The 18,415-nt window shown below is 39.7% G+C and overlaps 1 protein-coding gene across 2 annotated transcripts in view; it reads left to right on the forward strand.

Moving 5' to 3' along the window:
* The window catches only part of Htr4 (5-hydroxytryptamine receptor 4), a 203,139-nt gene that overhangs the window by 110,423 nt on the left and 74,301 nt on the right, over nt 1–18,415 (forward strand). For both annotated transcript variants that reach the window (XM_042264017.2, XM_016003701.3), the window contains exon 5: nt 12,661–12,814. In XM_042264017.2, coding sequence (XP_042119951.2) covers nt 12,661–12,814 — 154 coding nt within the window. The remainder of the gene's footprint in view (nt 1–12,660; nt 12,815–18,415) is intronic.

Below are 18,415 nucleotides of genomic sequence, written 5' to 3' on the forward strand. Positions count from 1 at the left end.
CCCTGGAGAAGACAGATTTCTCCTTCTCTCTGCAATCCTTGGCTGCCTCTAGCTCTTCTGAGGGGGGAGCCTTGAGATTTCCCCATTCGGGTTGGCCTGGCAATTGGTGTTATCATTATGCAGGTCTTCTTCAGTCAACAATATTATTGAGATTTCATAGGTGTAGTAGCTTCCTTGTCATATAAGGAAAAAAAATATTTTGTAGCAGATGTCCTGGTCTTCTGGCTCTTACAGTCTCTTCACCCCCTCTTCCTCAATGTACCTGGAGCCTTAAGTGTAGGGTTATATTTTACATCTATCTACTGGAGTCGGATCCCCATGACCTGTGAGTTCTCTACATCTTAATCAGTTGTTGATTTCTTTTGTTTGTTTGTTTGTTTTGTTTTGTTTTTTGTTTTTCGAGACAGGGTTTCTCTGTGTAGCTTTGTGCCTTTCCTGGGACTCACTTGGTAGTCCAGGCTGGCCTTGAACTCACAGAGATCCGCCTGCCTCTGCCTCCCGAGTGCTGGGATTAAAGGCGTGCACCACCACCGCCGGGCCCAGTTGTTGATTTCTTAATGTTCCCTACTTGCTGCAAAATGAAGCTTCTCTGATGAAGGGTGAAAGCTCCAGTTATCCGAGGATATAAGGGTAGTAATTAGAATGCAGTTAGATATTTTATAGGGTTTAGGAAAGTAGCAGCAGTAGGTTCTCTCTTAGAGTCCAGTAGTTGACCAGCCCTGGGTAGTTGAGTACGTTTACAATCCCAGCATGGATTCTCTCTTATTGACTAGGCTGTAAGTCCAATTAGATGCCTGTTGTTCACCCCTGAGATGTGTCACTCTTGGACCTTTGGCCTCTGTGGTGGCACGTAGGCTTTACATCGGGTAGGAATGTTGTTCTGTCTTGGTAGATACATAGCACTTTCCAATACCATGGGAGTCATTCCTCAGGGAAGAAGCTTCTGTATCATATCCACTTTGTCTCCTGTGTTTGAAGTAGGCAGTGTTTTCAGCAACAGGGTTTTACCTTCAAGTTTTGGGATGAAACCAAGGGCAACGGTAATAGCTTGTACTGTTTTTAGTAGTCTCTTGACTACCCTGACCAACAACTTGAAGGGAAGTTTTCCATGTCTGCACTTGGGTTTGTTAGATAGTCTGTAGCTCTTGGGGAGAACATTATTACTGTTAATGGTATAACTTCATTTAAATGATAAGTGTTACATGTATTACATATAAATTTGAAGTTAACATAAAATAATGCTTCTCTATAGCTTTTTCAAATATTTTGTGCTATTTATCCCTCTCCTCTCCACAGTTCAAATGTCCCCCTATTCTTCCTATTTCCCCCTCATTACACCTGTGTCCTACTATCCCTCTGTGTACAATATTTTCATCAAATCTTCAAGAATTTCACACCATGTAATTTGATCTCCTTCATCCCAGCTCCTCCTAGATCTACCCTTACCTCTCACATTGATGTCCTCCCTTAAAATAGCCTATCACCTCCAATGTGTGGGGCTCATGTACTCCTAAGTGAATGCCAAGCACTGGAGCACAGTCTACCCACCGGGAGCCAGGCCCTTAAAGAAAACTGACTCCTCTTCCTGAGGAGTCCTCAACTGTCCATAGCTCCTCAGCTAAGTGTGGAGGTACATCATCCCACTCAGTGCTGGAATGTGGATTGGCCTGATGCTCTACGTGTCCTGTGCAGGCAAACCAAGCTGCTGTGAGCTCACGAATGCACTGGTCCTGTCAGGTCCCGAAGATGTGACTTATCTCTGGTCAGTCTTTCTGCCTCCTCTTTTCTACGGTGTCTGACCCTTGCTGTCTGTCTGTGTGTGTGTGGGAGGGGAGAGCAATCTAGACGTTTTGTTTGTGTCTGAGCACACCACTGACACTTACTCTCCACACTTTGACCAGTTATGAGTTTGTGTGCTAATCACCATCCACTACACAGAGGAACTTTTCTGTTGAGTTATGAGAGTGGCAATAATTGATGAGTATAGATGGGTTTCACTGTCTGTTTCCAGTCTCTGCCCCAAGCTTCCCTCCAGACCCTTCACCAGCCCTGCCTCTTGGCTCTGACCACTTTGACCTTTTTTTCCCCTGTTGTTTTCCAGGCATTGGCTCCTCTCTGTGCCTGGAAAGCTCCTTTGCCCTCTGTGTGACTTTCAGATTTTAGCTCAGTCATATATTCCTGCAGCAGAAGTCATCTCGGACCTCCTCAGACACACACATTCTTTGTAGAACTCATTGTATTTTCTTATTAAATGCAGTTCTGTAATTTCTCCCACAAAGTCTTTCTTTTTCCCTTGTGGGAAGAAGCTCTGTAATATGAACAAGGATGAGAGAGTGTTTGTGGAATCTGTGAAATTTGCATTTAATGACAATTTTGACAATTAAAGAGTAGTTGCACATAAATATTTATTTAGGTATTTGGCAAATTTTTATTTTCTTTCCCCTAGTGGACATCAGAAACTTGAACTCCACAAGGAAGATGGGACTAGACAGTTCTTGTCTTGTTTTCCTTTTCTTTCTCTCCAACATGATCCTATCCCAGGTGATACCCTCACTGAGCCAGAGGGTCCATCCTGAGCATTCCAGATAATGCCTTGCCTGGAATAGCATGGTTTTATTTATCATATAGCTTCTGCTTTTACAGCGTTCCTCTTGGTCTTACATTTGAGCTGGGTCAAGGCAGAGAGGGAGTGTCTTGGACGGTCAGGGTTTGATGGCCTTATCATGTGAGTGAGGGTCCTAGCAAGACACACAGCCCTCCCATCTCAAGCTGTTGTGAGTAGTTTAAGAAAGGGTAGTACCTTTCACAAAAGGAGCCTCACTGTGATTCTTAATTATTGCCCAGATTATTGACTCCTGGGTCCAGTAAAAATACATAATTCCTTTAATATTAAAAAAAATGCATTTTTATGTCTGAAATTATTATATTTCTTGGTACTTTAACAAATGACATATTCCTGAACTTTTAAAATAATTTCAAAACTATAATTACTCTGTTCAGTATAGTATGAGTCACGAGAGGTCAAACACTGTATTGTGTGAGGTTCCATGGAGAATGAAAAACAACCAACCAGCTATAAAAAAAAATGCTACTTTTGAAAGTGCAATACAATGAAGCTGTTGAAACTCCTGACAAATAGGATGTGCTGAGAGTTGTAACTGTTATCTGAGAAAAAAGAAAGTTTCAGACTTAAATGTTGGTCACAATTACACTCATAAAATAAATGCATTTATAAGTATGTCTGAACATACAATATGAAAAAAATCATTGAAGGAGGGAAGGAGAGAGAGATTGATTGACCAACCATGAGCAGATTGTCTTCATTCTGATCTTGCTTAGCCTCAGGTTAGTTTGTGACCTTATTCTTGCTCCATCCTGCCACTTTCTTTTCTTATTACAAGATTAAAAACAGTAATACCTGAGCATTGCAAAAAATAATATGTCACCAATACACAAGCAGATAACATAGAGATGGCCCCACAGCCTGCCTACCACTTTGAGGTAATGACTGTGAACACAGCCACCTATAGTGACATCATGTGTAATAAATATATTTGCTTTGGTAGCTGCTTTGAATTTATCTTTTAGTGGTTTTTGAAGAAGCCTTTGTCTGTACAGATGCCAATGAACATTGGGACTGTTCTTCCCAACTTGCTTTTTGGATGACCCATTAGTAAAGCACTCTTTCTGACAGAAACTGAAGTGATGGACCACTTGACTGAAAAAACCTGGCATTAAGCACAGCTTTCTACAAAGATTTCAACAGTTTCATCCTGTCTGCCTCTTTCTAACTCTCCTCTCCTCTTGGTGTCCATGTTTATTTTTCCTGTTCACTATACCTTTGTCTCTACTTATACCCATTCCTCGTTGTTCTTATTCTGTTCCTCAGCTCTGAACTCTTGATGAATTTATCCTCAAGCTGAGTTCTTCCTGGGATGGGGGGCATTGGCAACATAAGTCTGAAACATAGAAATCCACAGGAAAAGAACTCAAGATGCTAGGTCTCAGTGTTGGAATCACACCTCCCTCAACACCTGCTCACCGTGATGTGGGAATGGCACATCTTTTTTTTTTTTTTTCTGGACAAAGGTGGAGCTCTGTGACTGCCATATTCACTAAAAGCATGTAGTATGGAAGCTTGGTACTTCCCCCAGAAACTGGGACACTGTGTGGAGATCAGATTCCAACTTCTCTCAGGCTAGCTGAAGGCTTAGAGATAGCTTATAGAGTACTCCCAATCAGATGAAAAAATGCTATCTACTGGTTTCCTCTATATCGACCAGCTATACTTTCATCCTTCCACTGGATTCTTAAATCGTATCTTATTTTAGACTTAACTGCCCTACCTCTATTTTTTAACATGTTTGCAATTCTTCCTTTATTTGGCCTTAAATACAATTACTTCTAAAAGTCTAATTTATTAAAGAGACCATTACCTGTCAGAATGGCAGCATTTTCTTTGTTGTCAGTCTTCTTCTGCCACCCAGAAACTTGAAACAATCTATCTGCAAAACCTTCCACAGATTTTTGAGTCCCAGGTTTTTTTTATTCTTTGAAACAAGTTTCCTTGTAAAACATGTTCTTCTGACTCTGCGGCTGCATATTTAATCTCGTGCAAGAGATAAATTGTCTGGGTTGCTTAATGATCTCCCTGGAGCCTAACTCAATTGTGCAGTGTATAAATCAAATGTGTCAGTCATTGAGGACGTATGTGTCACATGGTTCCATTTGTTTGCCCAATATCGCTGAGTGATTTTTTTTTTTTTTTTTGCCACAAGGAAAATGAGTAAGAGTTTCTTCTTTCCTCATTTTCTCATTAGTGATTGGTGTGGGAGGGCCCAGTCCATGGTGGGTGGTTCCATCCTTGGGTTGGTGGTCCTGGGTTCTATAAGAAATCAGGCTGAGCAAGACCATGGGAAGCAAGCCAGAAAGCAGCACCCCTCCATAGCCTTCTGCATCATGTCCTGCCTCCAGGATCCTGCCCTGTTTGAGTTCCTGTTCTGGTTTCTTCCTACAATGAACAGTGCTGTGGAAGTATAGGCCAAATAAATGCCCCCGAATAGTTTCTTCTTCTCATATGCTCTTTGCAACCATGTCCACACATTGTACCTAACCTTCACATTGGTTCAGTTGGATCTCATGCTGGAGGGTATGAACTGTAATTTTTATATTCATTTCATCGCATATTTCTGGAGTGCTTACTAATTGCTGGGAACTCTTCTGGACACTGGAATTAGGTGCTGAATGACAGGAAAGGCTGTATGTGACTCACAGAGCTTTTAGTGCAGTGAGGGAACATAGTGATAGAAAATAGGTTATGGTAAAATTACTGATATTTGAGGAGCAATATGAGTAAATCCCCAAAGCTGTTGGGGCGGGCGTGCCGTCCTCCATGGCATGGAAGCATCTTCAGATGGTCAGATGGTAACTAAGTCCTGACTCCTTCTTAACTATGGGCTAACTGCATATCTTAGCCTTTGATTTTCCTCATACGTCCTTAGCATTTGCATGGACCATTACAGATAACCATGGCAGCTCACCTTGCACTATTTTTTATCAGTTTCTCCCTAATGATGAATGCTGAAAGAACCAGATCTGTCTCATCAACCCTATGCTCTTGCTACAGGTTTATAGAGTGTCAGTTCTACACATGTTTGACTGAACATAGCGTGCTCTGAGATGGGCCTTAGTTTTTTGTTATGATTTTGGTGTTATTTTTCTTTTCTTCTGAAGAATTTGGCATAAGAAAAAATGGGTAAGAATGAGGCCTGGGGTATTTATTAGACTGCCTGGATGCATCTCAGCTTAAACAAATATGAATTTCATCATCTTGGAGGACCTACTTGAATTTTCTGGATTTCATCTAATTTGTAGAATTATGTTGATGTTAGTAACTTCCCTTAGGAGACTCGGGCAGTTGTGCAACATAAATGAGTGTATGTACAGTGCATCAGCAGGTACCACATGCCTGAATCGTTGAAATTATTTTAACATTAGTATTTGCCTTAGAAATTCTCCAAATCCAAAGGCCTCATGATTTCTTCATAAGCCTTTACTCTTTGGCCAGAGAGTCACTTATTGTTGAAGAGTTACACATTTTCCCAGCCCTGTGTGGCTCCTCTCTTTCCTTTGAAGACCTTGTTTAGCTGGTGGCTCACTTGTACCTTTCTTTTTGTACTTTCTTTAGTTTATTTCGGGGCTCCGTAGTCCTCTCTCTATCTGCCTGTTCAGAAGGGTACCTTCGGCATCTTTCTGTCTCTCTTAAACCCAATAGGCTCAAAGTGGAAATTTTCATCATACCTTAATGCTCTTTTCTACTTGGTACATCAAAGGATGCAAAGCATCGCCATGAAATTGCTGACATTGGACACAAAACAGTGTCCTACTTCTTGCCGCACAATGTGCTTCAATTAGTGTGGCATATGCTGCAGATAATTGAGGTATTAGAGAAGAGAGTGGCAATCACAGTGCAGTTAAAGAAACACCATGTGAAAACAGCAACGGTAAAAATGATGTAGAAATGGGGAGCCCATCTCTGATTGGAGGAAAAAGACACATTCCGATATCTGTTCTAAGGGTTGTGGAGGAAGGGCTACTGCCCAGCCATTAACCCTACACAGTATAAAAGTATCTATCTGTCTATTTATATATATATATATATATATATATATATATATATATATATAGAGAGAGAGAGAGAGAGAGAGAGAGAGAGAGAGAGAGAGATGATATTTCTGTTTATCTTGTGATTAGTTGTGAGTATAGAACATTGACCCCAGAACTCATAAGCAACAGCGTATATTACATCTTATATGTGATAAACTCCATCATTCACAGCCATCTACCTGTAGGGAAGAACTCATTTAGTATTTGTGTCTTAGACTCTACTATAGTTAAAGATGCTGTTCCAAGTGTTTTCATATGATATGGCAAATAGCTTAGAGCCCAAGCTCCAAAATGTAGCTGAATTTATTTAAAATACACACATGTGTATACATATGCTTATGTGCTGGGAACTTCCTATGTTTTCAACATATTACTTCATCAGTTCTCACAGAGAGTGGATGGTGTAGCATCCTTATCCCACTTTACAGATAAGGAAACTATCTTGGAGAAGGTCAATAGCTAGCCCTGAGATTAGAGGGAATGAGAGGTTAAGGTAAAAGAAGTCAGTGCCCATCTGTGAGGAGACATAAAATTGACTGCTAAGGTCTCTGCTAATTCTGAAAATCCAGGATTCGTGTTTGTTCTGAGTACTTCTCCCTTTCCTGTGTTTGAAGTGCAAGGAATGGAGAGGTAGGATTTTCCTCAGTGGCAGGAGTGGTGAAGCGATTAGCATGGAGTTTAAAATACACTGCTGTCTTCTAAGACTTATCAAAGTAAATTGTGTCTCTAGAGACATTTAAAAGCAATCAGATCCCACATTTGCATGTGGCTGTGGTTGGAGAAGCTTCAGGTTGTCTGCCGATGGGGATTTTAATGGAGTTTTATGAACAAAGTTTGAAATGTTTTGCATAAGAACTTAGTTTGCAAATACCTTTGCTACATTCTAGTTAATTCTGGCCATCTGGAACCTAATTTATCATTAGAATATTTATTAAGTCACTTTGTAAAAGTAATTTTTGGTAAATAGAAAATATCCTCTAAAAGGCAAAAGAGCAGGTTTTGTATATTAATCTACTCCTGAGATGAACCACAATTCTGGTTGCTAAACAACATCCATTCAGCCTGAGAATCGACACCCCTTCTCTTTGTTGTAATTCTTAGAAAAATATGCTGCAGGGTTGAACTGGATGGACATTTCCAAGTTTTGTGACCACTTCTTCATCCAAACTCTTTTTTTAAAAAGTATATTTTGCCAAAAAAAAAAAAAAAAGTATATTTTGCCAATTCTTTAAGAATTACATATAGCGTATTTTGATAATATTCACATATCTTCTCCAAATTCCTCCCAGATCCACCTTCTCCTTCCTTTCCTGCCCCCTTCAATTTTGTGTCCTTTTATGTTTTGAAACAAGGCTGTCTTGAAACAGATGTCCTGATCCTCTGGCTCTTACCACCTTTCTGCTGTCTCTTCCACTGCATTCCCTGAGCCTTCCATGTAGGAGCTGTGCTGTAGATACATCTGCCGGGCACGACACCCATGGCCAGCTGGTCCCTACATTTTGAGCAGTTGTGGTTTTCTGTGCTGGTTGCCATCTACTGAAAAAAGCATCTTCTTTGATAAAAGTGAAAGCTGCACTTACCTGTGGGTATAGGATAATTATTTAGAATGCAGTTAGAAATCATCCTGCTTTGAGAAAGTGGCAGCAATTGGTTCTTTTCTCTGTCCCATGACCTCACCTCGTTGGCTATGTTACAGTCCCAGACAAGAATTCCCCCTTGTTTGAGGGGGTCTTGAGTACAATTGGATGGATGTTGGTTACCCTCAAAATGTCAGTATCACTATTGCCACTCTCAGAATATCTCGCCATGCCGATCCTTGTGGTTCATAGGTTTTACAGCCAGGTAGGACTAGTAATGGTTTTTCTCCCCTGGGAGCTTCCAAAGCTGCTTCTGAAACGTGTCTGCCCTCATGAAGCTCACAATCCAGTAAAGTAGACTTTCTTACTCTTTGTCCTAGGTTGTTTTTTGAGGAGGTACAGGTGCCCTTGCTTCAGTGTGCCAAGCCAGGCTATATATTGAGCTATGGTGGACATGGAGAAAGGCAAAAGAGTATTGTGCTCTTTGGTAGAACGCTACTCTTAAAAGAAAATGACACGTTATAGAACATATCAAGGCTATGGAGCCCCTATTATTGATGAAAAAAGACATTGAATAAACTAGAGGTTTTCAGTATCAGCACATTGACACTGTAGATCAGATAGTTGTTGTCGGAGGCTGTTCTGTGCATTGGTTGGTGGCAAACCTCAATCAACTCGATTCCAATAGTGTCTGCTTCAAGGGAGGCTGTGACAACAAAAAGTTGTCTCTAGATTGCCAAAAGTCCCCTAGTAAGCAAAATCACTCCTAGCTGTAAATGACTGGGATTTGTTTTGTTTGTTTATTTTTGCATATATAAAGTGTGACTTCAGAGGAATATAACAACCCTCTTTAGATGACCACAAGGCAATCATGTATGTTAAGATTTAAACAAAAATGTTAAATTAGGCCAGAGGGATAATACTAGAAGAAATAGAAAATCATTTTTAGACAGAAATTTATTAGCTTCAGGATACTCTTAGTTTTATAACACCCTCTGGTAGAACTTATTGAATCCTCAGGTCCTGGTAAATTACAGGGGGCTTGGCTACATACCTCACGTTAGTGGGATTTAAGCATTTTACATCTCTGAGTGTCTTCATTTGCTTTCTGTTGTTGTGATAAACACCATGACCAAAAGCAGCTCACGGAGGAATGGTTTATTTGACTTAAATATCCCAGGGCATAATCCACTGAGGAAGCCAAGGCAGGAACCCCAGGCAGGGATCTAGATGGAGGAACTGAAGTAGAACCCGCCAGAGAATCCTGCTCACTGCCTTGCCCCTTGTGGCTTGCTTGGTCTGCTTTCTTATATCGCCTAGGACCACCGGACTAGGGGTAGTGTCATCCACAGTAGGCTGGGCCCCTCCCAAATCAAACATCAGTTCAAAAAGTACCCACAGATGTGCCTACAGGCATTTTCTGGACTAAGGTTCTTCTTCCCAGGTAACTCTAGCTTGTGTTCAGTTGACAAAACTACAAAACTAACCTGGGAATATAGCGTCCTTCAAATCCTGAATATTTTCCATTTATTTCTAAAGCAGGTATTTAAGGAATTAAAAGAAATCTGTTGGGGATTTTGGAGAGATATCAGAGTGAAATGATAGCAGTCATAGTCCAACTGGCTTTTCAGGTAGTCTGTCTAAGCCCAGTGCCAACAACTCTTACCCATGCAGAGTGTTGGCCACACACACTTTTTACTTGTATTCCTTCATTGGATACATTTGTGTATTTCCTCTTTTTAAAAACTCATGAGGGGCTAGAAGGATATCGTAGTCAATATAAGTACATTGCTGTGCAACCAGAGGAACTTAAGTTCAACCCCCAGAGCACATGTAAAAAGTTTGGGTGTGGTGGCACATGCTTGTAATCTCAGGATTGGGGAGGGAGATACAGGCAGACCTCTGGGACTTTCTAGCCAGCCAGCTGAGAATACTTGGTGAGTTCCATGCCAACAAAAAATTCTTTTTCAAAAAACAGGTGAATGGCAACCAAGATTGACCTCTGGCCTCTGCACACAAATGCACACAGGTTTAGATAAGATAAATTTATTAAGATAAAATAAGATAAATTTATTAGGGTACACAGTATTTTGGGGGAACACAATACCACCACATTTCCTCTCTTTTTGTCTAAAATTAAAAAAAGCTTATAGCTAATACAAGAAAAACTATCTCCAATAAGTATATGCAATATACAGTCAAGATTACATTAACATTGTCTAGTCCATTAATATTTGACAGATTCAGACCAAAAACTCCATTATATATATTAACAATGTCCAGTCCAATAACATCTGATAAACTCAAACCAAAAAATTTTTATTACTTATCTTATTTAAAACAAGTAGTTCCTTTTTAAAAGTAGATTCCATAATCTCCCTTTTTATCTTATCATATCCATATTCTCTCTTTTTTCTTTTCATAATAGATTCAGTACACATGCACATACACACACACTCATTCACACACTAGTTATGAGCATTGTATAATGTTATATAAATAGGGCCTTTGGTAAGGAAGTCAATGGTAACTGTTATGATTAATGCATCCAGTGTGCTTTATAGGTGTTCTAAGAACACTGTCAATTTGAACAGTAACTTCTTACTAATGGTGCTACCAGGCATGCTGTAGAGGAAGATCATAATAGGGCAGTTTCCTTCTTTTTTTAACTTTTCTAAATTCTTTCCTTGAAAGAAAATATTTTATGATATGTGGAAAGATATTCAAAATCTATAAGGTGGCTTTTGAGGATTCTGCCAGTAAGACTCTTCAGCATTCATGTCAATGTTGTGAGTTTTAGTTAAGAATCTCATATTTTATAGTCTTTTGCCCTCTGATACAAATTCAAAAAATCATATTATGCTTACTGTAGGATAGAGAAAAAAGTTTAAGTCAAATATGAATCTGGGCATGATCACAAGTTTTTATTGTGTATATACTAACCTAGCACTCAGAATTTCTCTAACCTAGTTTAAAATTAAACAAAATAAGTCATTCCCTGCTCTTGACTATTGTTAGTATTTTAAAGAAAGAGAATAAGAATTTTTGTCACCTTTCTCGACAATCCAAGTCTATGCAAGAGAAAGTTTCCATAGCTGCCTGTGCAAGGTACATCCCTGCATCCCACCCTAGACCCTGAGGATGGAACTATCCCAACTGTACTTCAGGTATCCATTTTCCAGGACTGACTGTATCTGCAAATTGTATAAAGGTTTGGAAAACTATGTGCTGATCTATAGCATCACCCTCAAAGTTACATTTTAAAGGGAATTTGATACTTCCATTTGTTTCTCTGTAGCAGCAAATCATACTAATCTAGAGCAATGCTAATCAAGGCACAGCACATTTGGACAGGGTGGAATAACATGCAGGATTGTCTGGGAGTTAGAGAGGAGACCATTTGTGGAAGCAGAGGAAGTCTAATACCTTAGGCACAAAAGACAGTGAGCAGTGTATTCCAAGAAAGGCTCAGGCCCCAGTAAATAAAGGGAGTGTAGTTTCAACAAGTAGACAATAACTAACAGTGAGATGTTTGCAACATTATATGCCTAGCTTTGGAGAAACAATTAAATGATCACTGTCAGAAACAATGCATGTGAATTCTACTTGTGACTCCTTGGCTTGAGCCCATCACTTGGTCTCATGCTGACGTAGGGAAACTCAGAAGTGCATGCACCTCTAAGGGGAAATGGAGGGTATTTATCTGAAAGTAGCATTGACTCACCAGTGAAAATATACACTCCAGATGATTCTCTAGCAAGCTGATTCAGGAGGTCCTTGAGATCTGCATTGGCCTTCTCAGATAAATCTGTTGCAGGGGAAAGCAGAAGGGATAATCCTGGACAACAATTTAAGGAACACAGAAGTACAACATCTTATCATAACCATCAAGAGGAAGGGAACAAATCCAAGATAGGTCGAATTATAGTCACAGAGGCTAGAAGTACCAGGGTCCAGTGGTCTGGAGGGCTGGAGAAGTTTTTCCAATTTCTGAAAGTGGAATTGTGTCTGAGGTAGAGTAGACCTTCATGCAGATCAAGCTGCTCAAGACTTTGGGAGATGAAGAGGGATGTGGCGCCAACTCAAGGCAATGACCTTCAGATGCAATCTAAAACATATTTATGTACTAACAGAATATATAAGCTGTGTGCTAATATTCTTATTGTATGATTGTCTTTTCTCTTTCCTTTCTCCTTCTTATTCCCTTCCCTTTCTTTCTCCTCCTCCTTCCATTTATTCCCAATTTTCCTTCCTTACTTTACTCTCTACCCCCTCCTCCAATTCTTTTTTCTCTGATGCTGCCCCTTCTTTCCATCCCTTCCTGCTCCTGTCTCTTCCTCTTCTTCCCCATCTATTATCTTTCCCTTCTCCCTCTCATTTCTCCTTGCCCATGGTCCGCCCCTCATTGTCTCTCCAGGTATTATGCCATCTGCTGCCAACCTTTGGTTTATAGAAGCAAGATGACCCCTGTCCGCATCGCACTAATGTTGGGAGGCTGCTGGTCCATTCCCATGTTTATATCTTTTCTCCCCATCATGCAAGGCTGGAACAAAATTGGCATTTATGATGTGGTGAGTATCCATGCAGATGCCATGTGGATATTAGCCAGTCAACTTTGCCAGCCATTCTAGATAAGCAGATAATACTAAATTTGTTATCTATTTTAATGGAGATATTACAATACTGGTCTGAGCCACATTTCTAAATGTCTACTGTCAGTCTCAACTCAGCAAAATGTTAGCCAGGGTCATCTGAATTATCTTCCCAACTAGACCTTGTGTCTTTGAAAGTTTATTTATTTATTATTTGAGAATTTTGGACATTAACACAATATATTTAGATCACATGAACCCCTAGGCACCAAAGTTTGGCTTTCTATATCTGTCTTAATTTCTTTCCTGTGCTATGAGAAAATACCTTCAGAGACTTGAAATTCTCATAATACAGTTTTTTCACTTGCTTGGTTAGAGTTACACCAAGATATTTTATATTATTTGAGGCCATTATAAAGGGTATTGATTCTCTTATTTCTTTCTCAGCCCTTTTATCATTTGTATATAGGAGGGCTACTGATTTTTTCTGAGTTAATCTTGTATTCAGTCACTTGACTAAAGGTGTTTATCACCTTAGGAGTTCCCTGATAGAATTTTTGGGGTCCCTTATATAAACTATCATATCATCTGTGAATATAAGTACCCTGAAAGAAAGAAGATAAGGGAGAAATGCCTTATTTTAGCTCATGGTTTGATACCATTGTCCATCGTGGCAGAGAAATCAAGGCAGTGGGAGGAACCTGAAGCAGCGAGTCCTATAATGTCCACAGTCAAAAGAGAACAATGAATGTTCACTACTGCTCAGTGCGCTGTTTTGGCTTCCACATTCCAGAACCCCTGCCTGGAGAATGGTCCTACCCACAACTAAGATGGGTCTCCCCATATCAGTTAACATGCTCAAGATAAACCCCCACAGGTATACCCAGAGGCCCTTCTTGCTGGTGATTCTAGATTCTGTCAGGTTGACAATTAATTCTGATCAACACTATGTCCAACTTTACATTGCCCAGTTTCAGCAAGAACGCTGGTAAGTTGGTTTAACTAGACTCCCCCATCCTCAGTAAAGTACCAGGCACTTTGTCCTTCCCCGTCCCCAGGTTATGCCTGATTGTCCTGGCTTGTCTTCAGCAAGAATCCTGCTAAGTTGACTTAGCTAGAATCCCACCTGCTTCTCACATTTACGCTTCATAATTTTCTGTCCACTGATCCTCACCAACCAAATCCTTGGCTATAAATCCCTGCATTGTTTTGTTTAGAGTTGAAGCTAATCTCTTTCTGCAAAATCACAGTATTTTCTCTTGATAATGAAAATAATGTAGAACAAAGCCTGCTTTAGCAAGTGTTTCAAATAATTTTTTTAATATTTCTGTATATTGGACAGGACAGTGAGCACTTTACATGTAACCCCAAAAGAATCCTTTTAAGAAAAGTATAATTATGCCCATTTAAGATGAGTGGGTTAAGCTGCATTCCCCATGCCATGTAGTTTTTCTGTAGGAGAACAGGGATTTGATTTTAACAATCAGTTCTCAGAACTTGAGGTATATCATATGTCCTGAGACACCTTCATCCTATTTCATGTTCAAAGTCTATAAGGTCTGCAGTGCCTGGGGAAAGACTCGCCAGATGAATGGAGTCTGCCAGGGAACGAAGAGTCCTGCACCGGAAGTCAGAGAGTTAATCTGTGAGCCCAGCTCTGTTAATGTTCAACTTCCTTAAGGAGTATATTAAGGAGGGAAGTTGGAGGCCCGGCATGGTGGTGCACACCTTTAATCACAGCACTTGGGAAGCAGATCTCTGTGAGACCGGGGCCAGTCTGATCTACAAAGTGAGTTCCAGGATAGCCAGAGCTGTTACACAGAGAAACCTGTCTCGAAAAAAACAAAAAAGAAGGGAAGTTGGTGCTTAGTGAAAATAGTGTCTAATATAAGTGAGATGGGGACATGTGCTACATATACCATGCATTGTCCAAACCCTGGGTATTGGTTTTCCAGAGAAATAGAAGCAATAGGATGTATGTATGTATGTATATATGCATTATATATGTATGTATGTATGTATGTATGTATGTATGTATGTATGTATCTATCTATCTATCTATCTATCTATCTATCTATCTATCTATCTATCTGATATCTATTTGTTCCTTACTATATATCTGTCCATCTATTCACCTATATTCTTAGTGAAAGAAAAAGTAGCAGAGACAGATAAATAGACATATTGTAACTGGTCCACATGGTTGTGGAAGCTGACAAGTCTCAGCAAACTAGAGACTCAGGAGAGCCAATATTTCAGTTCAAGTCCAAAGATAGGAAAAACTGATGGCCCTCATTAAGACAATAATAGAGCAGCTCCCTTTCAATCGGCTTCCTTGTTCTGTTCAGGCCTTTAATAGGTTGGATGCAGTGCTGAATTGGAAGAGAACTGATTTATACAATCTGCCAATTCAGAGCTTCATCTCAACCAAAAATGTTGCCATACTCAGAATAGGATTTTACCAAACATCTGGGTACCCCATGGCTTAGTTAAATTGACACAAAACATTAACCATCTCACTGTCAAAATTTATCTGCCAGAGTTCTACTCTGGCATACAAGAAGCATATTGACAATTAAAATGGATGGTCTGGATCCATTGCCAGGGCTATGGAAGATGACATGTAGTCACATAAAGCCAGTCCTCTAGATGTGGGGAAGAAGCCGAAAGAAGAGGCTGAGAATGAATTCTGGCCCAAAAGGACCAGAAAAGAGAGAATTCCCCTTCTTTTCTACACATAACGGTTTTAATTTCCTCTTTGAATAAGAAACTACATTCAAATGAATCCCATGGCCAGGACTTACATTTCAGAACAAGGAATTCTTGCTGAAAATATACTAGTGGAAGGGACTCTCTACTGAGGGAACCTGTAGATAATTTCTTCAGTCCCATACTCTTTCTTTCAGAATGTTGGGTTTTGTTTTGCTTTTCTGTTTGTTTGTTTTTTCATTTGGAGGGGAAATGAAATGCCAATTTCCAAAAAAATACTATTATTCAAATAACAGTAATAACAATGGTCAACAAATGTTTATACTTACTGTGTATCAAGTCCCATGTTAATCACTCTTCCAGTGAACCTCATTAAGGACATTCTTGGCTCAGTTGAAACACAGAAGTTGAGAGGTAGTCTTGGGCCAGATTATGTTTGTTTTGTTTTGTTTACTTTGAACAATAGTAGGGTGGTTTTTTTTTTTTAACTTTGAAATTGGAGGATTCAGAAGAACCATCATAGCTAGCCTTCAGAAAACAGTGATAGGGCTACAGGAAACTGGGGAAGCACTGAGGAAAGACTGCAACAGCCCTGCTAAGGGATGAGGGTGACACGGAGTAGGATGACAGTGTCCTGAAGTGGTAAGAAGTTTTGAGAGTTTAGATGTTCTCTCACTCTGTGTTTATTGGGCCCGTGCATATCTAGGTGTTGGGCCTGCATTACTGAGCAGAGCTGGTAATGGGCCAAATCCTTGTAACTTGATGTCCAACCAGGGAGACTCCCACAACAAGCGCTACACTGAAAATAAGAAGACATCTAGAATGTTGGGCAACAATGGCTATACTTTACCTCAGTTTGGGGCTGGAGGGATGGCTCCATAATAAGAACGTATACAGGCCCCACACCACTCATGACTACCTGTAACTCCAGCTCCAGGGAATCCAACACCTCTGTCTTTTTTGGCAACCTGTTCACACATGCACGTGCCCACATGTGGGCGCATGCACCCACCCACACACACAATTTTCAAATATTAAATCTTTAAAAGGTGGGTTGCTAGCAGATTGAAATTCTAAATAGGGAGTTAGAGTAGGCTCTATTGAGAATGTGACATCTGAATAAAGACTTTAAGGAGATGGGGGAATTATACTTGTAGGTATCTTGGATTCACACACAGTGGACATAAAATAGCTGGTACAAAGGTCCAGAGGCAAGATGTGCCTGCTGAAGGCCATTACAAAGTTAATTTGGAGGTAATAAAGCAGGAAAGGAACTTAAGAAATGATAAAATAAAATAAATGGGGGAGATAATGCATTGTTCTGTGGGACAGTTAAGGCATCAGATTTAACTGTGAGTGATATGGAGTCACTAGAGGGTCTGAGTATATTAGTAGTATGATTTATAACATTTTAAAGAATCCTCATTTTTCTGTTAAAAAGCAAACATTAAGGAAGTCTGCTAAAGTGATGTCATGGTAAGAGACAATGATGCTATAGTTTCAGTGGAAGCAATTGCAACTGTGATTCAGAATATAGGTGGATTTTTAATATGAACAGGATCTTCTGTATGGTTAGAACAGAAATGTGAAAAGAAAACCTTAGTTCAATACAATCAAGATTTCGGTCAGCACAACTGGAAAAATGGAGTGAATGACTCTTGATTTCAGCTGGAAATTCCAGGTTGAAAATATCATAGGTAGGACAGGTTTTGCAGGTTACAGAAAACATGATATAAGTGTTTAATGCCTGCTGGATGTTTTAGTGCAACTCTCAAGAAATTAGCTTAATATCAAATCATGATATTTATGGGAATTCTCTATCAGAAAGAAACTACATGTTAAGGCATTCTCAGAGCTAGATGCTATTTAAACCCATACAAGTAGACGTAATCATCTAGGGAAATAAAGATATATAAGAGAAAATGTCTAAGAAGTGAAAAGCCAGAAATGTAGGGTTGGAAGGTACAACTAAGAAGGAAGCAAAAGAAGAGGGAAAAATTCTAGAAAGCTGTTTAAAAAACCCATCATAAGTGAGGACAGAGAATGCTATTTCTGAGTATGATAACAACTATCCCAACCATAACTATAAGGATAAATAAAATGCATTATAGCCATAACACTTGAGAAGCAGATGCATGAGAAATTCTGGTCCAAGCCAACTTAAGCTACACCATAAAAACCCTGTGTAAGCCTAATCCAGACCAAATCCCAGCATGGAGTGGGAAGATGCACACACAATCCCACCCCTAACTTTGGAGTGATTGGTCATTGTTAGCTGCTGGGAAAGGAAGGATCAGATTCTCTTAGAGTGTAACTCCTGGGAAGTTGACTATGCTCCAGTTGAAGACCATAAATCCAAGAATATGTTAGGTAGCACAAATTGATCTGGAAGGCTCTTTTTTGGGGAGGGGTTGGGGACAGGAATGGATAGAGAAGGTGGTGGATGTGGAAAGAGTATAGGTGGTGGATTGGTGAATGTGAGCAAAGCATGCTGCATGTAACTAGAAACTCTCAATAACAGATAAAATGTAAAAGAAACCAATACATTTTTAATGAATGTTAACTGAAGATGCTTTTACATGAGGAAAAATTTCAGCAAAATTTTTATTCCAAATATTATTTAAAGAAAAACGTTTCAGTCCCATTCTCTACAATTATTGAGCCTAAGAAAACTAGCATGGATTGAGCCTGAAGATACAATTGCAAGAATGTGGGCTAATAGAAGCTGGGAAGTAGCTCACTGTTCTAATCTAGTCTCAGAGGAGGAACAAAAACACTAATCAGGAATAGAAGTAGAAACTCATCCCTTCTTTTCCAAGAAATACATTTCAGTACATTTATATCATATGGACAAGGAAGCCCAAGATACCA

Source organism: Peromyscus maniculatus, chromosome 19 (genome assembly GCF_049852395.1).
Source record: "Peromyscus maniculatus bairdii isolate BWxNUB_F1_BW_parent chromosome 19, HU_Pman_BW_mat_3.1, whole genome shotgun sequence".
Taxonomy (NCBI): Eukaryota; Metazoa; Chordata; class Mammalia; order Rodentia; family Cricetidae; genus Peromyscus; species Peromyscus maniculatus.